The sequence below is a fragment of the Tuber melanosporum genome (assembly GCF_000151645.1).
Source record: "Tuber melanosporum whole genome shotgun sequence assembly, scaffold_287, strain Mel28".
In the NCBI taxonomy this organism is placed as follows: Eukaryota; Fungi; Ascomycota; class Pezizomycetes; order Pezizales; family Tuberaceae; genus Tuber; species Tuber melanosporum.
The window spans coordinates 9,384-32,986 of record NW_003298960.1 but is presented as its reverse complement, the minus strand read 5'-3'; the positions used below and the strand labels follow the sequence as shown (position 1 = coordinate 32,986).

Below are 23,603 nucleotides of genomic sequence, written 5' to 3'. Positions count from 1 at the left end.
TATGATAATATTATTATTATCACATTACTGAACATCTCGGTTCCCTAAACCCTGAGGTGGTATCCACAAAGGCGAAAGCGGTATGATGCCGGTACTGTATGCGATAACAACCAACATGGTTTGTTAGTCCATATGATTCTCATATTCGAGTATGATAACTATCGTAAATAGTTACACTCCTACCTTTCATCTATTATTTAAAGCCACAAGTCAGTATATATTAATCCAGAGTTTAATTTCACTACCCGACCTTTCCAGCCAGCATTGGAACGCATAAAAGTTTAGGAATTGAATCGATATCCTTCTCTGCAACCAAGATATGAAGCAGATCCTGAACAATGTGAACCTCAGGATGGCTGACGATGGGGGTAAAAAGTTTGTCCCATGATATTTCGTGACAAAGCCTCACTCCCCAGCTGTTATATCATAGCTTTGTCTCTTTTTTTTATGATCCAAAAGTAGAAAAAAACCCATGTGCGGGTCCTGGCCCACCCCAACGCAGGCTATCAAAAATCCCGGGCGATACAGAGAGACAACGAGAAACTAAATTACGCTTCGTTCACCGAATTTTTCCCACAATTGCTTTGTATATCATATATTATATAAGCTACGCATGTGCAGTTAATGCAAGTGTAAATATGCTTCCATGAAATCCACACACCGCACCAAAGCAATCGATCGATCGATCGATCAACTCTGCCCCTCTCTTTGAATCCCCAGACCTACTAATATCCGGATAGCGCCTGGACGCCCTCGATTGGACTGAAGTCGGGCCAAGTGGGTATGGTGCTCATTCCACCCCATAAGCCTCATTGCACAGACACTATCGGGAGAGGTGGAGAGGAAGTGCGGGATGAGACTCTCATGGACAATACTACTTGGAAGAATTGAAATCCCGGGTTCGTCTTTTTAATCCACCATGCTTGGGAAGTGGAATCAGTGACTGGTTCTCCGATAAAACGGACAAGCTCTAGGCAGAGTGCTTGTAAGTCTAGATATCGTGACTAGAGGGGTTAGATGTTGATGGGATAGGATAAACTTGGTGTATTATTAAAGTATCACAACAAATCACTCGTAATGTGAATTCACCCCTAACTGGTGCTAGGGAGCGAGCACCTTCGGAATACCCATCTTGCTGGCTCAACACTCCTTTAGGAAAATAGTGCACCGTCAGATCTAGCTCAATTATCACCCTTAGAATGACATTAGAAATGTACACTGTCTATACTATCGTGCTCAAAATACAGTAACAAAAAACACCCCCAAGAGTAATTATTGAGCTATTTATATACTTTACAGTGTTTACTTAGCCCCCAGAAGCCCTGCACTCTCCCCCGCACCCTCTCCTTCGCTTTCTTCCTCCTCACTCTCTTCCTCTTCACTTTCCTCCTCCTCCTCCACCACCTCCTCCTCATCATCAACAACAACATCATCATCATCATCATCATCATCATCGCTTTCCTCCTCTTCCTCACTCGCCAAAAAGTCCTCCAAGCTCTCCGGTACCCCATTCGCCTTCGCGGTCGGTGGCAGTGCTGAACTCCCAACCCCGGGGCTTCCTACATGCGGACTTCTTATCCGTGGACTGGCACTCCGGACTCCTGCCACCCTAGCAGCCGGCATAGACACAGCACCTCCTCTGTGTGTATCAATACTTGGGGTTGCTAAAGGGGGAGGTTCGCGCAGACTGGGGCTCGGTGCTCTACTTGGGGTGGTCCATTCTGGTAGCGCCTCGTAGCCGCGGATGTCCTCGTCTTTGCCTACGACCATTGCTGCGGAGCCGAGCGTGAATGACTCTCTTCCCGAGGAAGGGCTTGGTGCTTGGGGAGTCGGTTTGGGCGCTAGGAGGAGGAGAGTTGCAAGTTGTGTGGATGAAGGGACGGAGAGTATGGATTTGTAGAGTCTTGCTCGATCGCGGAGGTCGTAGGATAGGTCGTATCTGGCAAGGAGGAGGATGTAAGAGAATAAGAGCGAGATGGGGTGTTTGTCCTCATCACCTGGGCCTTCTTCTGTAGGAACTGCGGGTTGAGTGTAGTTTAGGTGGTGGGCGTAGACTTTTGCGGCCAGGAGTACGATCTGTAGCTTTGCTTGTTCAGACTCGGAGTGGAAGCCTTTTGCTAGTATCCGGAGTGTGTCGGCAGCAACGTTATTCCCATCGTTGATCCCGGCGAACTCTCCTACCAGCCACACTATGCTTGCCCTGGCACTTGGATTAGTTGCTGTATCCAGTGCCTTTGCCAGCCGAACTACTGTTTTCGCGTGGTTTCGGGGGTCTTGTTGAATGATATGCCGTATTACGGTTAACGACTCCGCCACCAGAGTTCCATCAGAGGACTCAACTTGGCGAAGCAGCAACCGTAGACATCTCGCCGCATTCTTTGTCTGACTCTGTGCACATCGGCCAATTGCCCTAACAGCTTCTTTTACTAACTCTTTATCGTAGCCTTTGGCAAAGTACTCCAGCTCAGAGAGTATTAGGTTCTTTGTATGGACATTTGTATGTGGAAATATGAGTGTAAGGACTTCGAGCTTTAGGCGCCAGATATGAGCTGGATCCGAGGCGTGTACAAGGAAATGCGTCGCGAATTGGGTGAATGGTTGGGGATGCTCCAGAGAGATGGAAACTATGTTTACGAGAGCCATGTGCTGCACGTCAACCGCGCCCCTTAGAAGACTGACTAAGGGACCAGCAATGGTCGACAAGCAACTTGGTGGTGCTAGGTGTCGGTATACCCTAGCCGCGGCCACGATAACCTGCACCCCGTTAGTTTACGCATAAAAGAGGAGGATATAAGATGACCATACCGCACTATTCCTACTCTGCGTTAAAGGCACACAGGCCTTCAACAGCAGCTCCAAATCCGGATCCATCACGGTAACCACCTCAATCACTTTCCCTCCAGCATCCCCCTCCACCTCCTCATCGGAATAGAAACCCCCAGCGCCTCCGGAATCCCAACCCTTGACTTTCTTCTTCGTACTCTTCGCAGGGAAATGCCTCCTCGAGTACTCGGTCAAAAGCCGTAGCACCGCTAACTGACCCCACTCATCCATATCAATCAACATCTTCACCAAAGACCTATAATGCGGATGCACCAATCCCCACTCGTGTGGGCACACCTCCAGATACGCCATCACCGCCGCACCGACAACGTAGAAGCTCCGATCCCCCAACAGTGTACTCAGGGACTCCGTCAATTGCGGCAAAGTAGTAGGATCCAACCTATAGCATTTCGGAATCGCCAACGCTGCGGACTTGCGCACGTAGGCCGACATATCCGCCACGCAGCGCTTTACGCCTAACGCTACGATCTGGGAAATCACGGGGACACGAATTCCGGACATGACGCGCATGGCCATAGCTCTCACTAGCTGATTCTGGTCGTTGAGAGCTTTTTGGATAGTGTTTATTGATAGCAGGGCTAAATCTGGCTCGGACTCGGCGTACCGGAGCAGGTAGATGTATACTAGTTTCTTAATCTCTAGAACCGGAGAAGCGACGTTCTTGACTACGTCCGCGAAGAATTCAGAGCAGTCTATCCCTCTGGACATCATCTGTCAACGAACCCCGTTAACAAAGAAAAACCTCATCGGTTACTAAATAAATTCAGAAGCCCTACACCTATAACCCTCCGCAGCCCATCCAGAACTTCTTTGTCCATTCTGCTATTCAACAGCTTCTTCGTCTCTGCCGACGTTCCCTGTCTCCCATCTTTATGGATGGTCCTGCCGGAGGCGGATGCTGCTTGTGCTGCCTCGAGGGTTAAGTCCCGCGCTGTTTCAAGAATTGAGGAAATTCGAGAGAGCGACTCCATTTTTTGGTGGTAGAGTTGGGGGGTGAATGGTCGGAGGTGTGGGTGGTGCGGGGTGGACCTGGTGTCACGATATGGGGCTTGAGTTGGCTGGTTTTGAGGGTGAGGCTGAAGATTAAGAATTGGTTGGGGCTTACGTCATCGTTTGTTGGATAGGATGCAACCTAGGTCAAGTTACAGTACTCGAGTAAGGTTTACGATGAGAATTATGGTGTCATACTGGAGATGTGAGCTGTTGCTTCTGATCTTATTTTCTGTATCATACTCGCAGGCTTTCAATAAAGCACTACCGACATATGCAGAGCACCTTCCTGTGCGTATTGCCCAGCCAATTATTCCATATCATTGATCGGTCCCACACGAGTGATATATTATGAAGAACTAATTCCCCATGAAGTCCCACTAGCCCCATTACCAGACAATAACGGATTACACTAAACAAAAAAACGTTTGCCCTCTATAATATACACCCAAAATATTAAACTATAAGGAACAAGGAAATCCAGTAACCCCCCCCCCCCCAAGAAAAGAAAGAAAAAGAAAAAAAGAAACAACCTCACCGCAACAACCAAATTCTATAACACATCCAAGACCCCCTCTTACTTACTCATCCCTCTTCCTCACCTTGGGCAACAAAAACCAAATCCCCTCCATAGCAACAAACATCCCAATACTAACCGGATGCAAAACCCAAGCACCGAATTTACTCGCCAGCATACCGGTCGTAAATGGCGCAATCGCACCGCCCGAGCTCCCAAAAGCAGAAATAAAAGTCAACGAGGATACATGCAACCTCCTATCAATAAGCTTCGTAGTAATAGTCATGACGCACGGGTATAGCGGTCCAAGTAGCAGACCGACGAGAGCGATAGAGACAGCGTTGGAGATAATGTTAGGGACCGTCCAGACGAGGACTTGGAATATTATTGAGCCTGCGGTCAAGATGAAGACGGATAGGCGCTCGCCGATGCGCGTGCAAAGGTGGCTGAGGGCGAGCCGGCCGACGGTTATACCGGCCCAGAAACCGGAGACGACGTACCCGACTTCGGCAGGGTCCCCGGCGCGGGCAGTGATTAGGAAGGAGATCGTCCAGCCGCCAATGGCTACTTCTGCGCCCTGTTTAAATCTTCTAGTGACTGGGACAGGAGAGGGGCGAGTGGGGGGGGGGGTGTACCTGATAAGCAAATATGAAAATCGCAGTCAAAAGAGTGTATTTGTTCTTGATACTCTTCCTAAGGATATCCTTCGTAGATAATACGCCCGTATTACCCCCAGGGAGCCGGACAGGCGTGCTATCCTTCTCGCTGTTCCAAAAGGCGTACGTCGCCAGGAAGGAATTGAATATGGCAATTCCCAGGAGCAAGAGGTAAAACCTCGACCAGAGGATCCCACGGGAAGCCATAGCTGTAGCAATAAGCGGGGATATTGTTCCACCAAGCCCATACGCACCTACCCACCCACACGCAGCACATCAGCATAGCTTCCCAAACACCACACCTCACTCGCCCAAGTACCCGCAACCTACCATGCACATAACCAAAAGCAGTGGTACTCCCCGCCAAACTCGACGCAAAAACATTACACTGCGCCAAAATCTATCCCTCCCCCCTCTATCAGCCCAACCCTTACTCGCTGCATGAACACCAACCAGCTCAGCTCACTCACCAAACTCATCCCCCCACCCATCAAGAAAAAACTCATCACAACAGCTCCAAACGGCGGGGTGACAGAAGCAACTACGTACGCCAACACCATCATCAGAACCCCCACCAAAACCGTCCTCGCCCGCCCTATCCTAGCATAAGTGACCTGCGATATCGTAGCAGAAAATATGAACCCCGCGGCATTCGACAAGAAAATCAACGAAACGATGGCATATCCGATGCCGTAGTGCTTCTCCATGTACGGTATCAGAGCTCCGGGCGCAGCGTCATTGATTCCATTACAGAAGTTCAAGCAGCAGGCAGCGATAAGCCGGAGGAGATTTATTTGGGGGCAGCGGAGTGTCTGGACCATTCCTATGCCTTCTCCGTCTGGGGAAGAGGCGGAGGAGGGGAAGGGAGTCACGGGGCGCGAGAGAGAGCGAATTGGGGTTGTGGACCCCGCGGGCGTCGGCGGGTCCGAACGTCGGAGCTCGTCTGGGTCTGTTTCGGCGTAGCCGGGGGTCGCACCGCGGTAGAGAGGTTGGGTGTGGTATGCTGGGGGCATGGACTCGAGTTTTACCCCCATTGAAGGACAGTGGGTGGTGAAGAGACTCATTGTTCGGGCCGCCGAAGTGGAAGTATTCAGAGGTCTACTTCCCTGGGGCTTGGAGATGCATGGAGAGGAGGGAGGGGGGATTTATACAAGCAATCCCACGTTTCATTCAGGATTAAAGTACGATACTCTTTTACGGACCCGGAGCTAGGCGCTCCGCCCTAGATTCTATACTAGTATATCTACTGTACCCCCCATACCGTACGGCACCGTTCCATATTCAGGAAGGTATAGATTATGCGGACTGATGATCCCTCTCAATTCTTTGATCCGTAAAATAGTTGTATTGCCACCATTGACTCTTTCTTTTCTTTCCTTCCCTCTTAGGGTACTGGGACTCAACTAAGGACCCTTGCACAATTCTCTAGGGATCAATTTTGGACCACCAATCGATAAGTTGAAATGATAAGCGATCACTATGTGATGGAGGTGCCCCAGGTCGGAACATAGTACCGTAAATGGCATCCGAAGGGCCCCGTGGTGGCTAGGGGAAGGGGGAAAAAAAGAAGGCACACCTGCGCTAAGCTCAGGTCATCTTCGAATAAGGCTGTCGTTACCCCATCAGAGGCCCGCGGCCAAGTTGTCGTAGCGTGGGGAGATACAGATGGGCCGGCCCGATGGAAGCAAACCCCGCCGGCCAGAGGGCGTGAGAGATGAGGTTGGTGCCGCATGAGTCACTGCAAAATTTTGCAAAAAAAAAAAAAAAAAAAAAAGGATTTACCGTAGCAGCCGCATACAACGGCTCAATCTCATAAAAGCACTTTTTCAAAGGCAATTGTGGGTTTGATAATTATTATGATATGTATTTCGCGTGAATAAGCCATCTCTTTCGGTTTATCCCCATTGACCATGCCCTAAACAAGGGAAAAGCTGGGAAGTGGTTTATATCATACCAGTCGCACCAGAGACTGGTAATTTTCCATAAAAACTATCATACTGGCAGACTAGCCTGGGTCCGACTGAAAAATCCGGACTAAGCACTGCATATTCCTACCACCCAGTTTACTCGCGGTGAGAATATTGTGGAACCGTGAGATGTACTGTACTGTACAGTACCGGTAACCAGCCACAGAACCATCACAAAAATCTCAAACTCTCAACTCCCTCTAACCCTACTAGTATGTTAAAAGGTATCTGAGTCGCAGCCAAAATGAAAGGTACTATTACTCGTACCAGATTTCGCACCCCAAAGCAAAAGGGGGGGGGCATAAAAACACAGATCTCTGTACAGTACCGTATTGTGGTCCGTGGTTGTCACGATGGTTGAAACATTGCTAGACAAAGTGGTGGTTGAATTCCAGGTCTCAAACACTTATGATAACTTATGATATGATACCATAATCTCGCTGAGAGTATCAGTAGTATCAGCTCACTTACCAAAGAATCCTGATCCTGATCGATAATACACATAATTAGAAAAACGCTGTCACAGACACACAATGAGACTAAACACACTATTCCAGTACAAAGCTATCATAACCCCGAATAACTTAACCCCCCTCCCATTCTAAGCTCCACTTTGCATACGATATCATACCATACTAAAAGAAGCACCTGCCAGTCAAATAGTCTTCATAATGAGATATGGTGCCAGTACTGACAAAGCAACGCATTCACTCAAAGACTCTGCTCAGAAACAGCAAAGCCCCGGATCCCGAGGATCTGGCCAGAAGGAACATCCTATTCCGCATATAAAGGGAGAAGAAGAAAGTAAGTTCAGGAATATATACGCTATCTCAACCCCCCCCCTCTTCAGAACTAATAACTACCCCTGTCATACAGATTCCCTCTCCCCCTTCCTTTTTTTTTAAAAAAGAACTTTGACCGCACACCTGTACGAGTATATCCCCTTCATCCCTTCATCCCTTCAATATAAATTAACTTAGGAGGTATACCATAGAAAATTCCAGGTGGGCGTCACAATGTTTGGCCAATGCTACGGTATGTTAAAACCGGGCCACTCACCTGCCGATCGAAAATCAAAGCTCCGAATGAGAATCTATGCCACTGAGACATTGAAAGGGCACTCTACTGTGCTGTACCCTTCATGCATATCATATGGAAAACTCTCCCATCTTGGTATCACAATGATGTTGGTATAATAGAGGTGCATTTTTCTCCCCGAGATCGAAAAGGAGATGTCAAGCTATGGGCCTGGTCTGTCAGCCCCATATAGTAACATATGACCCACAAAAAAAAAAAAACCTCACTAAGGCCCTGTTTGGCATGCCAGAAATACTCAGTTTTTCCACATTTTCCACTGTTTTTCTGAAAGAAAATGTAAGAAAAACAGGAAGAAGAAAAAAGCTGAGTTTTTCCGACATGCCAAACAGGGCCTAAAAATTAGTTTTTTTCATTCACACTGGCATAAAAGGATTTTTAAAAACTAGACTGAGTACATCTATTTTTTCTTCTATCATCCTTCTAATTTAAGGCAGTACGGTAATTATCGCTGACACTGTACGAGTATGATACCTAGGAGAGGTTGACGTGATAGACAATGTACGGTGGGTAGTCTGGCCCTATCGCTAGAGCTACCCATGACGGGAGGTTCTGCCACAGTATCACAAGTTAGTTAATGATAGCCTATTGTAGGCAATCCCAACCACCCACAACACCCACCACAACCACAACCACCCGATCACCAAAACCAAAATGCCTTCTCGCCGCCACCGCCGCCCCCCGCCCAGCCTGCTAGCCACTCTCGATACCCTAACCACAACCCCACCCCCAGCCCCGCTCCCGGCAACACAATTCATAGCGCGCGTCCTCGAAAACACCGGCAAGCACCTGTACCGTGTGGAGTCCCCGAATGGGCAGGAGCTCCTCGTGGAGTTGCCAAAGACGTACCGCAGCGTGGTGTGGGTTCGTAGGAACCGGTTCGTCCTGGTTGATACGGAGGGGTTTGATGGCGGGGAAGGGGGGAAGGTTGGGGGGAAGGTTAAGGTTGTGGTTAGGGGGGAGAAGGGGTGGATGGGGATGGGGTATTGGTATGATAGGCCTTTCTTCTTCTTCTTCTTCTGAGGTTTTGACGGGGAGGGGAAGGGGCTAATGTGGGGTTGGGGATGAGTGGATAGGCCAAAGCATTTTACTACCGGGTACGAAGGCGAGGACGAGATGTCTGAGGGGCAGGAGGAATCAGCCGCTGGGAAGATGCCGCCGGGTTCAGATGATGAGGAGTCAAAGTGATAAATACCTATGATACAGGCTGATTTCTTTCCTCCCCTTTCTTCTTGTCGGTTTTCAAAAGTTTGTTTATTTGATCATTCCCATATACGATACAGTACAATTCCATCTAATAAGTTTCAGTACAATTCATAGCAACAACAAAATTTAATATTGCAATAATATTATATTTTTGCCGGTATTATAGATGCCAAATTGAGCCTGATCCGAATTCCCTTATCTGGCAATCCTGAGATTGCCTGATATGGTTTTAATAAAATGGATCATGGGTGGGTGCAGTAGTCAACATTATTATATTGAACTCTACAAACCATTCTGGACACGTCCCCATCTATGGCAATACCCCTCTATCCCTAGCTTTTCTCAATCTTGCCCAGAGTCAGATACTTGGTAGTATCTCAAAAGATAATAATTTCTTCTCATCATAGACCGTGACGGTAACAAAATCTCAGATACAGTAAATACAATCAATATCCATGAAGATGTGCGACTGGCTTCCTAAGGTCCCCTTACATTAGGATTTTTTTCAGTTTCCACCACCAAAAACTATCATAATATGATATGATGCTATAATGATAATAATATTGTCAAATCTATTTGCATACTATTAAAATATCATCTAAGTCTATTTTTATTGCCCAATCCTCTAAGTGCAAATCATCACATAAGTCTTCTCTTAAAAAGAACCCTCAAATATATCCCAGTAGTTTGGAAACCCAGCTATGATATGATACTCACCTGTCCAACAAAAAAAATGCCAAATCCAAGATATTGACTGTAACGGCGTACAAAGACCTTGATTTCTTGAAAAATATTTTAAGACTATCAGCAGGCACTCTGCTCGCATCTTTGCCGAGAAGGCATCCACCAGCCGATATTTTGCTGGAGTAGTCACTAAATAAATTTATCCAGGCTAGCCGGGGCCTAAGCAAAGACGCGCGAGTAGACTACAGGGTCAGGAACAATCGTAAGCATTGAATCAAATTTGTTACATCGGTTGAGTGGGCCAACTTCACATATCAACGCCCATGTATAAACTCTTAAATTCAAAAAGGTATTATAATACTCGTACATTCAGAGAAACTTCTTTTGACTTTTCTCCTCCTCATTCTTCCTTTCCCCCCGGGGATTCCCCACAAACAATTCTTCCTCATCCCTACTTCTACTCCCCCACCAAACCCCCGACACCATCGCTGCAAGGACGCCTACCACCATGCTCGAACTAGAGTTTGTACTAGGGTATACGTTCCACGCCCACTCCTGTGCAGCCCAGAGCCCCGTAACCCACCCAGGCCCAAACCCACTGCGCCAGAGAAGGTAGGGGGTACCCCAAGCAAGCCATGAGTAGAACTGGTAGTGCAGGCTGCGAGCGCAGAGCATGCCGATTGCGTTCGCACCAAGAACGGTGGTGAGGACAAACCTGGGGGTTACGCGCTGGTTCATTTGATATTCCAGGAGACCTTCTTGGGGGGCCACCAGGAGGTTCAGGAAACTGGGGAAGGAGCGGTCCGAGGGTCTAGTTGTGTTAGCCGTGGTTTCACCGGAGCGAGGAGAAGGTGGGCAAACTTTGACCATCGAGTGACAAGAAAGAATAGCAAAAGGCAGGCGTGTAATCCTAAGAGCCCTAAGGAGAACCCCTTAGAAAGGAATACCTCCTCGCCAACAAATCTCCAGTTTACAGTCCACTGGAAAAAGAATTGTCGGGTGAATTCAAATGCCCGATTAAGATAACTCATTGGGAACTCTGTAAGGAACGGCGTAGCAAGTAGGAGCTTTCAAGCGATCAACATCATTTCCCCTTAACACCTCGGGATGAGAATACGAACACACCTGAAGCTGAAGCATTATCCCCGCTTGCCGAAGAGCCTTATCCCTTCCAAGGGCTAATAAATACAACCCCCCGACAGCTGGCAATGCCAGCAGCGTATTCATCTTAACCCCCACACTTAAAGAATATGCCAAACTACCCAACGTCCACAACTTTTTCTGCCATACGAACACTGCCAAAAACAGAAGCAATATCGAAAACGGGTCGTTGAACAGCCGGAGCATGTAAATACTATGCAACCGCTTGGAAAGTATCAAGAACGGTAGTAAATACGGAGGAGCCTGCAAACTTCGCCGTTAGCCCACCAACACCAACACACCTTCAAGACCACAACAAAGAAGGGAGAAGACGCATTACCCTAGCCTCCCGGTAACACAACCCCACCACCCCCACCGTCACCAAATAGACCCCCATAAAAATCCACTGCGCCAAACCCACATCCACCCCACCCCGCGTGACTCCGTATAGGTAGTTATATATGTAAACGTGTCCAGCAGGGTATACTAATGGCCCTGTCCTGCCCTTGATCATGACGTAATCCCGTTCCCCGGCACGATATTGCGAGACTTGCTCCATATAGGCTTTCCAGTCGATTTCGGTATCTACTCCCCCAATTTGTTAGCTTGCCCGGCCCACGCTTCCAGAGCAGGGGCCACATATGTAACCAGAGTTGATGCTTACAGGGGACTTTTAAAATAATAGTTGTGCAGAAGACGGCGTCTATTAGCAGCAGAGGCGGGAGCAGCCATAGTGGAAATCTGGATTTGGAGTTGAAGGTTGAGTGGATTGTGGTGCGGAGTAAATCCATCCTTTGTGTTTTTGTGGTGGTGGCGATGGATCGGTTTGCGCAAGAAGGGTTACCGGCAGGTGGTAATATAAGCAGTGGCTTGTTCAGGATGGATGGGTGGGTGGTATCGTACGGTAGTCTAAGGCAGGTACCCGAGTGTCGGGTTAAGGGACCGGGGGTTGTTGGCTTGGCCGGGTGGAGGAGGACAAGTGCGCGATAACGTTTCCCCGAAGATGGTCTTGAGCAGTCACACGGCACAGGTGCTGCGTAGGAATGTAGCCCAAGGGAAGCTCTTCAAATCACAAGAGGTCGAGATATTCGGGCGTAAACACTAAACTAAAAAAACTAAATAAAATAAAAATACCATAAATGACAGAGCCAGCCTCCAAACGAAACGATACATTCAACCCAAAATCCTAGAACACAAATTCCATAAAACACAAAACTCCTCAAACCCCAAAAGAAATCTCCCTCTTCCCAATTATGACATGACAGACAAGGTCATCAAGTCTTCAGCCCCTCCATCACTCCCACAACCCCCTCAACCTCCTTCTCCCTAACAGTCTTAATCCTGTCTGGCAGCCACCTAATCTTCTCCTTGACCGCCTCCAACTCACCCTTCCCCACCCCTTCCACAGCCCCGTCCACCGCGCCCTCCAAAACCTGCACATAGTCATCGTAAGCCCCCACCAGCCCAGCCCACCCTCCCATACCCTCCCTTGCCTTTGCCCGCCTATAGAGCGCTTTCCCCCACCCAGGACGGAGGTTTAAAGCTCTACTGGCCGCTTTAACGGCTTCATCGTAGCTCCTCAATTTTATCTGCGTAGCGGCAATGTTATGGTATATGGTTGCCCGCTCGAGTTTTAGCGTCTGTGGGCAGCGGGAGAGCGCGAGTAGGTATGCGTCCAGCGCCGCGAGGTAGTATGATGTGTTAAAGAGGCGGTTCCCACTGAGGCGGTAGGTGGCGGATTCGAAGAGGAGGCGCTGGTTGCAGAATTGTTAGCGAGATGTCAGTGAATGGAATGGAGGCAGAAGCATACCTGTTCTTCCTCCTTCGATAGCACCTTCTCTTTACCCCCCTTCTTATTCTTCCCCCCTTTCTCCATGCCGGCTACACTCGACCCGCGTGGCGGAGGAGTAGATACCAGCGATGGCACCGCCGTCGTCTTTGCGGGTCCATTATTATTATTGGGCCTCTCATGAACTTCGTTCGCAAACAGCAGTATGTCCCTGTTCTCCTCATTATGTTTCGCCATGTAAAATTTTTGATCGACAATATGCTTGTCCTCAAATTTGGTTTTGAAGAAAGGGAGTGGAAGAGACATTCTTATACTGCCGGTGTGTTAAGTTAGGCACCGCGTGTTAGATCAAGTCCGTCTGTCCCGAGGAGGGGGGTCTTTGAAAATAGTATGAGAGCAGTTCAAGTTGCTGGTGAGTCCGGCCGAAGGTGGGCTATGTCCAACACGAGCCGTTCAATAAATCTTCCCGAGAAACGGTGGTACTTATATGGCACTGACACGGAAGTGGTTGGATGCTACAGCACTCACCAGTGCAGCCCAGGCTAGGGAAGCGATGGCCCTGTACCTTGTATGATACCGTACTGTACTGTACTCGCGCAGTATGCTAAACCATGAATGCGCCCCAGTCACCATTCCTCCTCCTCCTGACAAGGCACAACCATGGGTACATTAATGATTGATAATTGATAAATAGTAAAGGCACGGCGCCGTCGGCCCAAGTGGTGAATTCCGCGATGGTAAAAATAGCAAATATTTTCACAGAAAAGCACTACCTCCTGCCGGTGCAGTCTCCTCTTCCGCGAATAGCGGTGTCACCTTCACCCTCATCATCACCATCATCAGGCCTCGAATTACTCCCGACTCCCCCAGGCAAGATCAAATGCCATGACATAAAGTCAAATACGATGCTCCTACAGTACACGGCAGTGCGCAAGGGCAGATACACCAGGTAAGCAAACCCAGGTTTTCCACACTATCAACCCGACGACGATCCATAAGCAATCCGGCCCATGCTCACTTCTCACGTAAGAACATTATTTCCCCCCGAGTTCTGATGATTGATTTCTCCGAGGTGGGGAAGAGCGGCCCTTGGCCTCTGTTTCACAATGCCGGTATTAACCTGATGGCATGTGTGTGGGGTGTGGTCACGCTTTGTCACTCTCCTGAGCTGTGCTGTGGGTTCTTTGGTGATTGACATGACAAAGGAGAGGAGTCGCTAATGCAGTGACCCCCGCATCTCGGCTATTCCAGCATCGAACTTGCATGCGAAGCCTGGGGGAAAAGCCTGGGGGAAAAGCCTGGTCGGAGTAAGCAGAGGTACCGGTACTGTACTCGGGCATGTATTTCGGGGTTACTGTAATAACGTGATGATGTTATTATTATATCATACGGCACCTTATACCGGTAATACTTGTACAAGTACTGGTATCATACTGTACATTGTTAGTCTCCCCGATTCTCTGATATAGTACTCGTACCGGCACCTGGGTACGAGTACTGCAATGTATCATACACGAGTAGCTTCGATTGCTCTGACCGACCCGTCACGCTCCACCACAACAGGGCGAAAGCCGCAAAGCGTGACAAGGCAAACACCAGAGCGAAGCTTGATACAGAGAGTGGATCTATATCGAGAAACCTAGGTTAACGCATTACCCGGTAACCAGCCTCTACAATTCGACAAGTTCGATTTGTGCGATTAGAACTGATTTGGGGGTGAATTGGGCCCCACTCTGCCACACCCTCCGATTTCCTGTCACCATGATACTTTCCAGGATACCAGACAGTTGACCCCGATGCAGTCAAATACAATACCTCGCTGTATATCATCACGGTTCCCATACTCCCGTTCTTGCGGTGGTCATTCCCAGTTCCTTCTTTACCGATCCCTACTTCTCCTGAATACCCTGCTTGATCCTTTCACTCGACTCCTCTGCTCCGCTAGGAGGAAGAGACTTCTCTTTCTCTTCATCCCTCACTATGGAACAACCAAGTTTCCGCTTCAATCAGCTACAGTGCTTCCAAGAATACGTTAGTATGAGAAGTCTCGAAATATCCAAATTACAGTACGAGAACCTAGCCCAATATCCCGAGAAATTGCTTAGGGAACTGGGAGCCTCATTGGCCTCCTCACGATACTCGAGCATGATACCGGTAATACGTCATGCTCGAGCACAATCACTGTCCGCACATCACGGAGCGGCTCCAACACCAGCAAACCCTTGAAAACCATCACCACAATTACCCCAAATCGAAACAAACCCCATACACGACCCAAGCGCCGCGTTCAAACGAAACAAACACTCACTCATAGATCAGATCCATGATCTATGACATCTAAGGTGGACATATCCGTCGATCCTCAAAAACGGAAACGTCTCGTCTAATTCTTAGCGCATGGCTAGAACGGCGGGGCTTCGTTTCGTTGGCACATACCTTGGCAGGGACCTGCGCTATCGATAATTGGGCCGCACAGCGAAAGCCACGTCAGAAGTGCTCCAATCTGCTGTCATTCCCCCCTTGGAAGACCATTCCTGAATGCATGGAAGGAGAGGGGGGATCATTGGACGGATGGGGTAGACTACGGGAACAACGATTGCTTTCCTCCTTGATCTATCCGTTCACCTATTGTTACCGTACTTCATTCACAGGATCAGAATTGGGATGCCACGGGGGCTAACTATGATACTGTACCTGCAGCTCCGACTTCTTTTTTTTTTTCTCATTCGCTAGGGTTATGGTACATACTCGAGCACACAAGGGTACATAAATCAGTTGTTTTTCCCCTCCTTTTCTTTCAAGCCTCACTCTATCTTTTAAAGTTTTCCCACACGAACCCGTCCGTCAGTCGGTTGAACCCGGACGAAAACCTATCCATAGACCGCATCCACCTGTTCATCCATCGCAGCGATTCTCCTCCACTTACTGCAAGCCCCCTTTCCTCCCTCATCGTTCGGATTAGCCCCACCATTAAACCCGAAATACAAACAAGCACGCGAGCAAGCAATGTCCATCCCCAGACCCGCAATCTCCTCAAAACGACCCCGCTCCTCCTCAAGCATCAGGTCAGAAGACGTATTTTCCCCTCGCAAGAAGGCGCGCGGTTCCTCAGTTCAGGCAGCCTCCTCTCCCGGTCGATCCCCGCTAATCCGATCCCGACGCTTGAGCTCTGAGGTCCCAGACCTGAGCAGTAGTTTGGTCACTGGAAGACTCACACCTGCGCCCTCGGTCACACCTGCGCCGACTTCTGCTCTTGGGAAAGCTGCTACTGCTACTAACGATAAAGATACTGAGCCCGAGACATCCCCACCAACGGTCAACCTGCCCGTCGCAAAGAGACGCCCACGACTATCACTACCAGCGCCAGAGCCCGACCGTCCCCATCGGGAGGGGACCGTGGATTCCGGTGAGCCGGCCGAGGACGCAGAAGACTTTGCAGAGCTGCTGCGCGATGGGTTCAGTCTTCAGGAGGCAGCCCTGTTCCAACGTATACAGAAGCGCGGATTTGAGCCTTTAATGCCAGCGCACTGGCAGGTGGACTTCTCCACGATGCCGGACCATCTATTCACCGCTGCAGACGACCCAGCATACATCGAATCGATCACGTTAGACGGGACATTCAACGCCACAACAGCTTTCCAGACTCTGGTTAATTTAGGCGGATTTGTTCGTGGGAAGTTGGAGGGGAAGCACGATGCTGAAGCAAAGATTGTTTCTAGCTTGAGGAAGTATATTCAGTGGTCTGTCGATGACGCTAAGATGGGTTAGTCCCCCTCTAGATCTCCACCGCTCTAGTATCAATTCTAACGAATATAAAAGCCGGCTTCGAAATCCACCCCTTAATAGCAATATCTTCTTCCCAGGGCAAAGACCCAGCCCACTGCGAGAACCGCATGGATAAAGTATGCCTCCCCGCTCTATATAGCCCCTCCAATACATATTAACCGAGTCAGAAACTCCACGAGATAGCCAAAACCCTCCGATCCCAAGACTCCCACCTCTCAATCAGCCACCCCCGACCAGAAACCTCCTCATCCACAGTCTACGGCCTCGCAGTCGCCGGCTGCGTTGCAGCACTAATCACCCTAAACGCCCGCGATGAGAAGGCGCCTACAAGGACTATGCTAGTAGTAGACTTTTCAGAGGCGAACACAGATTTCTGGAATGCCATTTCTGTATGCTCCCCCCATTTTTCCCCTTTTGTGTGAAGTTGCGCGTGGTGGGGGTAGGACTGATGAGGTTTTGGCGGCGGTTCTAGATCGCACTACTAGTAATTGCAGCCAGAGATGACGAACTGGAACGGGTGGACTTTTATAGAGACCGTGGGGTAGAGAGGGGTTGGAAGGTGGGGCAAGTAGAGTCTTGGCAAGCAAAGGGGAGGAGGAGGGGCGGGGTTGAGGATGAGGATGAGGATGCGTAGCTTGTCTGGTTTCGATTAGGGGGTATTGGTATTGCCGGTAGGTGTGTCCTTTTTTCTGCGTTTCCTTTCCTTTGTTTGCCCAGTTTTGCTTTCCTCTGGCGGGGAAAGGGGTGAGGTTAAGGGAGGTTTTGTCAGTGTTGGCGTTTGGATTTGGAATTTGGAATGTGGAATATGTGGGTATTGGGAAGTAGCGGACAGTAGGGCCACCACGACGGTGCAGTGGTGGTGGTGGTGACGGTGGCGCGGTAGTAGCGCTACATCGCTAGGGGGTCTAATACCGCGATATCAAAGTTTGCACTTTTCTTGCTTTTGAACTATTATTACTCGCATAGAGCACTGTACGTGTACTATGTCTGCGCTTCTACAATATTATTGTTTTTCCCCTTTTCCCTTCCCCATCCTTCCTCTCCTTTTTGCCTAAGTGCTGTAAGCATGGTGCAAGGAAGGAAGGAAGGAAGGAAGGAGACAGTCAAATAGGGGGAGATGTCCGCTTGTTTACTTACACCTTCGCTACTAATCACTTGCTCGCTTGTCCCCTCTCTTTTGTTTATTTATTTATGATATCTATTTCTACATGTATAATATCACCATGCCAGATATTTCTCTCCTTCAATTAGCTCGTCCCCTGGTAGTTTTTAGTTTAGTTATCTATCTAGTCTATCCACTCTATCGTGCGGGATTCACTTTGAGAAGAGTTGGACGGGTAATGGTGGGTTGATTGTATAAATGAATGCGGAAGTGGAGGTAGACATCACTCGCGTGCTAGTTTCAAGTGTTGCACCATCACCTTTTCTAATTTATGATACCGTACTTCGGGTATACAAAACGTTGATACTGTATCACACAGCGCTTACCCATCCAATATGAACAGGCTCAACGAATGAAATTACTACAGCGGTGATGAAAAGAGAGGGTAAAATAAAGAACCAGACCCCTCATACAAGCTATAAAAACGATATCCGGGGAGTTAATAAAGAGAACGGGAAGAAAAGCATCACTCATGCCATTTTCCATTCACCCATGAAATACACCCTCCCGCTTCGTCGCAACTTATTTCAATTTCAACTTTACCCCCACCAGCTACATAATAAACGTCTTCCAGCTCCCTCAACAGGATTTTAAGTTGTCACAACAACCGTATTCCTCAGGAGGAGAGGACAGTTCAGGGACTTTCCTGATACACGAAAAATAACGCCTGGCGGAAGAAGCAAAAAATAGGAGGAAGGGGAAAAAAAAGAAAGACATTTGAGCAAAAAATAACATAATGGGTTTCTGTCTTTGTATAGAAATGGGGGGGAGGGGTCTGAGTCCTCTTATGAGAACGAACGTCTTTTGGAAAACTACTATTAAGAGAAATCTTGCACATAGGAGAAGCCGCGGAATTCCTCTTGCATGGCTTGGGTGAGCACTATATGAGAGGTTAGCACATGGTCTGCTTCAGAGTATGGAGGGATAAATTGCTTACCTGACTGCACGGGAGTGAGCACAGGGGTGACGCTGGTAAACTCCTGGTCAAAATTGGAAGTATCTGTGGCAGATTGAATTGACGGCTTAAAAGGAGGTGGGATGCGTTTGTGATAAATGTCCTCCCAATTGATATTGGCAAAGAATGGGTGGGACATAATCTCTTGCGCATCCGTAGGCCCAGACCCAAGACGCAACTCAGGCTCCTTCGTCAGAAGCTAATTTGGGTGTTAGTATACCATTCAACCAAGGCCAAGACAGCAACAAACCTTTTGTAAAATAGATACCGAATCGCGAGGCATGTGAATAGGGTACAAGGCCTCATCAGCAAGAATAGCATCATAAATTTCATCTTCGTCTTCCCCACGGAAGGGGGATTGTTGGAGAAGCATCTGGTAAATCAACACACCAAACGCCCACCAGTCAACAGCACGGCCATAGCGTTTATCCATAAGAATCTAGGCCCTGAAAATCAGCAAACAAATACATTGCTAAAATAGTAGATAGTAATATCACCTCCGGCGCCATAAATTCAGGAGTACCACAGAAGGTGCTTGTAGCAGATCCATACCACATCTCCTCCTTGCAAAGACCATAATCGGCGATCTTAATATGCCCATCAAGTGTGAGTAGAATATTATCGAGCTTTAAATCACGATAGATCACTCCGTTCTCGTGGAAGTACTTCAATGCCAAGCAAACCTCGGCAGCATAAAACCTAGTACATGTCAGCATTAGACTATTAAGCCTCGAGATGTAACCTACTGCGCTCTCCTAGATCCGAAAGGGCCCCTCTGAATGTGCAACATCAAATCCCCTCCGCTAATATACTCCATGACAAAGTAAACACGAGTCTCCGTTTGGAAACAAGCGTGGAGGTTCAGTAGGAAGGGATGGCGCTCCTTGTTGGCAATCAAGAACACCCGCTTTTCCGACCTCGTACTCTCAACTTCATCATTCTCAATGATGAACTCCTTCTTTAGAACCTTAATAGCATACAGCTTCTTAGAAGCCTTTGTCTCCGCCAACATGACTTTCCCAAAATTGCCTTTTCCAAGAACCGCAAGGAAATTGAAATGATCCAATCCAATCTTCGTAGGCTTGCTAACTACCTGCTGGGGCTCAGGAGCAGGTGGTGGCGGTGGCGGCTGTTTTTCGGAAGGATAGGTGTGAGTAGGAGGTGCGACTTTCACTGGCGCTGGACTGGGTTGGCCATACGACTGTCTCTGATCGTACTGAGCAGCTTGTGGTTGCCCATAGCCGGAGGGAGCGGGCGGCATCTTCGGTGGCGCCGCAGGGGGCTGCTGCGGTATGGAAGTACGATGCTGTTGGTAGGGGTTATCGTATCCCTGCCCTTGTTGGTATGGAGAAGGAGAACTCGGCAATTCGTTGGCATGATGTTTGGTTTGAGTTGGCGACGTTGGAGCTCCCTGGTAAAAATCGGCAGGTTGTCTTGGAGGATAACCGGTTTGGCTCTGGACCGTGGAAGGGGGGCGTTGGCCAGCATGAGCTGCTGCCGCTACCGCAGTTGGGTCTGGAACACGATTCGGTCGCTGTTCGGGAGAGTAAGGCGCGGACTGTTGTGGGCGGGCTGGTGATGGCGCCGCTCCATACGCGACGTTAGCGGCGTTTACGGCAGTCGGAGATGAAGGAGTATAAGATTGAGTTCGCTGTGACAGCTGAGTTGGTTCCCCCTGCACGGAGTTCCGGGGGTCCAGATGAGATACGTAAGGGTCACTAGTAGGCCGTCCCGACAAAGGCGATGAAGGAGCCGGTGGGATATTAGTTCTCAGGTTCCGATCTGCCATACTCGGTCTCTGCCTTTTTGTTTTCTTTATCTCCCCCAGGATCTGATTGGCAACCTCCATAGACATTCCACAGAAGTCAGGAACCAAATGGGCACATTGCGAGTGACAAGTAAGGCCGCATTCTATCTAATATTAGCCAGGGAAGTCCCTCAAACCCCCAAAAGGGGAAATACCTGTACACTTCCTCGCATTCTTCTTGCCAACCGGCAGCATGTAACCGCAGTGGCAACACCAGTTTGCCCCCATATTGGTCATTGGTTCGAACCTGTGCGGGATACGATGGTTGAGCTTCTCCTCCTCGGGATCTGTTTCGGCGTTTGATTTTGAAATACACTTCGTGACCACCTTTGGGTAACACTTCTTATGGCAAGTATACTTGCAGTCTGAACACTGCATCCCGGCGGAATACTTGAGGAAGTCGCTACAAAGGGCACAACGCATGATGTTGTAGAACTGTTGCTGCACGAATTTATGGCCATACATCTCATGCACCTCTTCTTTGCGAGCACGAACAGCTCCCTTACGACCTAGTCCAAGATCGATCGGACGCTTATTCCTGTTATATTTGACTAGATAGAGTTAATGACGGAATCGCCTTAGACAATCTTAGAAGCTTACCAAAATTGAGGTTGAGGTGAATCTGCCCAACTGGCTCCAGAGCAAACCACGCATCGATACCCGCAGATCCACTCTGTGCTTGTGCTTGTCCGCTATTATTGACGTACATCCCAGCATTGCCTCCCCCAGCAGCAGCCGGGCCACCGAATCCCTGGTTGTAGTTGTAGGCACCCTCGCCAGGTCGGCCACCCCCACTATGTGCCATTTTGTCCGCACTCACCCAGCCAGAGCTCGAGATCTCCTGCTCAATCTTCTTCTTTCTTAGCTCTTCAGCAATATCAGAAATTCTTATCCACAATAAACCTATTGGCATATGGCTGTCCCCAGGTTTGTCGTAGACAGTCATTTCAATCTCGTTGGCTTTATCAACGTCGATATCGTGAGCTTCATCTAACCACTTGTCGTTCCTAGTGGACTTAGTGCGAACCCGGGCAACATCCTCCACCTTGATAACAACATATGTTTCCGGGCCCCGAGCGAAGCGCGATGTGGTGGCATGGTCTACATCTTTTACCGCCAAAACGCGAATAGTAAGGCGGCCGGTCAACGGGCGTCGAATATTAGGAGAGTTTATGCTGTCATCTATTAAAGTTAGGTCCCGTTCACTTTAATCCGAAAAAGAGAAAGAAACAGCTCAAAGCCTACCGTCTGCCTCATCCCCAAAGTCCATATCGACATGAAGATCCTCATATCTCTTCAGAGCCTGTTTCAACAACTGGATTTTTTGCCCACTGTCTGTATGTTTGCTCTCTGCGTCTTGTCTACTCTTGCGATCCCCCTCCATCTGATACAGTTTGATCATCTTCTCGATACCTTCCTTGTACTGTTTTTCAACACTGAGCTTGAATTCGAGCTGCGACAACATCAACTGAATTCTCGGACCAAGATGTGGGGTATCGTATTTGATTAAATCTACAACAAACTATCAATAAATCAAAGCGCACATGGACCAAAATGAGTATCATACCAAGTTTAGAGTAATTGGGCTTCGTCTTTGGCGCAGATCCCCCAGTGCCCTTGGCAAACGGCTTATTGGGAGGCAGCATTTGTGGTTTTTGATATCTTCCTCCATACGCTTCACCTATGGATAAGCATTATTCCCTAAACTCTAAAGGAAAGCTTGCGCACCTCCGTCACCAATGAGTATATTATCCACTCCATTAGTTATCACCATATTCTGTAATTCACTGTACCGCCCCTCCAGATAACTCAGGTTTCGCTGCGATTCCCGTATCTGATTGTCCAGCCTCTGCTGGACAGCAGCGTTGTCGGTAGATTGACGCATAGCCCGAGCACCGTTTATGAGGACCTTCTCCCTCTCTATCTTACGATAGACATCTTGGAGAAGTCTGTCAGCCATGTTTGCGGGAACCGAGGGTTGGCAGATCTGAGGTTTCCGCGCTAGTCGTGATCGAGCTCGAGTAGGTTGACCGGGGAGATATTCCGATGTCGAGCAGGAGAGTGTCAAGGCGTCACTGAGTGTATAGTGTGAAAAAGTGTACCAATCTAATGACGAATTCCGCTGCCCACTCAGCTATAGGAGCTCGTTGTTGAGATTTTTGCTTCTTGCTTAAAAAAAGAAAGAGAAGAAAAGGTCCTGAGAACAGAAGAAAAGAAAAAGAAGAAAAAAACCCCAGTTGATGAAAAGAAGGACCCCACAAAGTAAATGTAACCAAGAAGAAAGCTTCCGTCGATGAACACGAGAGACGCAGGGTGCAGGCGTCGCCGCTGAGTAGAGGGGGAAGAGGAGGGGTATCAGCTGTCAGAGTGGCCTTTGGTGGGGGTGTTGACGACGAGCGGAGTTGGGGTCAGGTTGTTGTTCAAGTCCTTCGGCTCGTAAACAACCAATCTACCCACGATAAGTAACCTATGTATACCTTCCCCTATTTCCCGCCCGACTTCACTTGTGATATGATATGATAGCAACCCACTCCCAGCTAACCAACTCCAGGAACGCGTATCCAACCCTATCGGCAGGAAGACACACTATCATAATATTATCACAGGAGCCAACTTCCCATGGCTAAAAATAACGTTATGCAATACGGAATATTCTATTATTTGGCATGAAAGGGTCACTCGGGATTCCACCCGTGACCAACTTTTCCATGGACAAAAAGAAAAAAATACCTTTCACAGCCACCACATATCATGGCTTTGTGTCCCGATATACAGCACCACCATTCCCAAATTTTTCCTGTGTATCCTCCGTTAACTATCGCCCGTGAATTCAGATATATGCCGATTTTGTTGGGTTCGCCCCTCAGCACCAATCTGCCGTAGAAGAGATCCTCAGTTACCCGGCTCTGAGGCCTCCCCCTCGCATAACAATGTCATTATCAAAATTCCCTCCGCATTTTAGCGTCCAAGGCGTTCCGTTAGAGGCTCAACTGAGTTTAATCATA

The 23,603-nt window shown here is 48.6% G+C and overlaps 7 protein-coding genes; 2 read left to right on the top strand and 5 right to left on the bottom strand.

The window, feature by feature from the left end:
* Positions 1–1,181: 1,181 nt before the first annotated feature.
* GSTUM_00001401001 (uncharacterized protein) lies at positions 1,182–3,815 on the bottom strand (the record flags this gene model as incomplete). XM_002838804.2 has 3 exons in its annotated part: positions 1,182–2,754; positions 2,806–3,555; positions 3,621–3,815. The coding sequence occupies 3 exons, from the start codon at positions 3,813–3,815 to the stop codon at positions 1,303–1,305; spliced, it is 2,397 nt and encodes a 798-aa protein (XP_002838850.1). The 3' UTR covers positions 1,182–1,302.
* A 503-nt stretch (positions 3,816–4,318) lies between these two features.
* GSTUM_00001400001 (uncharacterized protein) lies at positions 4,319–6,071 on the bottom strand (the record flags this gene model as incomplete). XM_002838803.2 has 4 exons in its annotated part: positions 4,319–4,928; positions 4,987–5,261; positions 5,338–5,407; positions 5,478–6,071. The coding sequence occupies 4 exons, from the start codon at positions 6,069–6,071 to the stop codon at positions 4,416–4,418; spliced, it is 1,452 nt and encodes a 483-aa protein (XP_002838849.1). The 3' UTR covers positions 4,319–4,415.
* Positions 6,072–8,723: 2,652 nt separating this feature from the next.
* Positions 8,724–9,382, top strand: GSTUM_00001399001 (uncharacterized protein; the record flags this gene model as incomplete). XM_002838802.2 has 2 exons in its annotated part: positions 8,724–9,058; positions 9,146–9,382. The coding sequence occupies 2 exons, from the start codon at positions 8,724–8,726 to the stop codon at positions 9,255–9,257; spliced, it is 447 nt and encodes a 148-aa protein (XP_002838848.1). The 3' UTR covers positions 9,258–9,382.
* An 846-nt stretch (positions 9,383–10,228) lies between these two features.
* GSTUM_00001398001 (uncharacterized protein) lies at positions 10,229–11,890 on the bottom strand (the record flags this gene model as incomplete). XM_002838801.2 has 6 exons in its annotated part: positions 10,229–10,688; positions 10,748–10,770; positions 10,821–11,026; positions 11,085–11,363; positions 11,440–11,684; positions 11,764–11,890. 6 exons carry the CDS (start codon positions 11,888–11,890, stop codon positions 10,489–10,491), a joined length of 1,080 nt encoding a protein of 359 aa, XP_002838847.1. The 3' UTR covers positions 10,229–10,488.
* A 483-nt stretch (positions 11,891–12,373) lies between these two features.
* On the bottom strand, positions 12,374–13,393 carry GSTUM_00001397001 (uncharacterized protein; the record flags this gene model as incomplete). XM_002838800.2 has 2 exons in its annotated part: positions 12,910–13,393; positions 12,374–12,853 (listed from the first exon to the last, which is right to left on the bottom strand). Exons 1-2 carry the CDS (start codon positions 13,192–13,194, stop codon positions 12,374–12,376), a joined length of 765 nt encoding a protein of 254 aa, XP_002838846.1. The 5' UTR covers positions 13,195–13,393.
* Positions 13,394–15,391: 1,998 nt separating this feature from the next.
* Positions 15,392–17,921, top strand: GSTUM_00001396001 (uncharacterized protein). XM_002838799.2 has 4 exons: positions 15,392–16,651; positions 16,708–16,790; positions 16,842–17,063; positions 17,147–17,921. The coding sequence occupies exons 1-4, from the start codon at positions 15,895–15,897 to the stop codon at positions 17,306–17,308; spliced, it is 1,224 nt and encodes a 407-aa protein (XP_002838845.1). The 5' UTR covers positions 15,392–15,894; the 3' UTR covers positions 17,309–17,921.
* Positions 17,922–18,300: 379 nt separating this feature from the next.
* GSTUM_00001395001 (uncharacterized protein) lies at positions 18,301–22,976 on the bottom strand. XM_002838798.2 has 11 exons: positions 22,327–22,976; positions 22,166–22,273; positions 21,844–22,110; positions 21,199–21,780; positions 20,754–21,149; positions 20,473–20,702; positions 19,538–19,872; positions 19,289–19,490; positions 19,042–19,230; positions 18,774–18,990; positions 18,301–18,716 (listed from the first exon to the last, which is right to left on the bottom strand). Exons 1-11 carry the CDS (start codon positions 22,556–22,558, stop codon positions 18,655–18,657), a joined length of 2,820 nt encoding a protein of 939 aa, XP_002838844.1. The 5' UTR covers positions 22,559–22,976; the 3' UTR covers positions 18,301–18,654.
* Between the last annotated feature and the right edge of the window lie 627 nt (positions 22,977–23,603).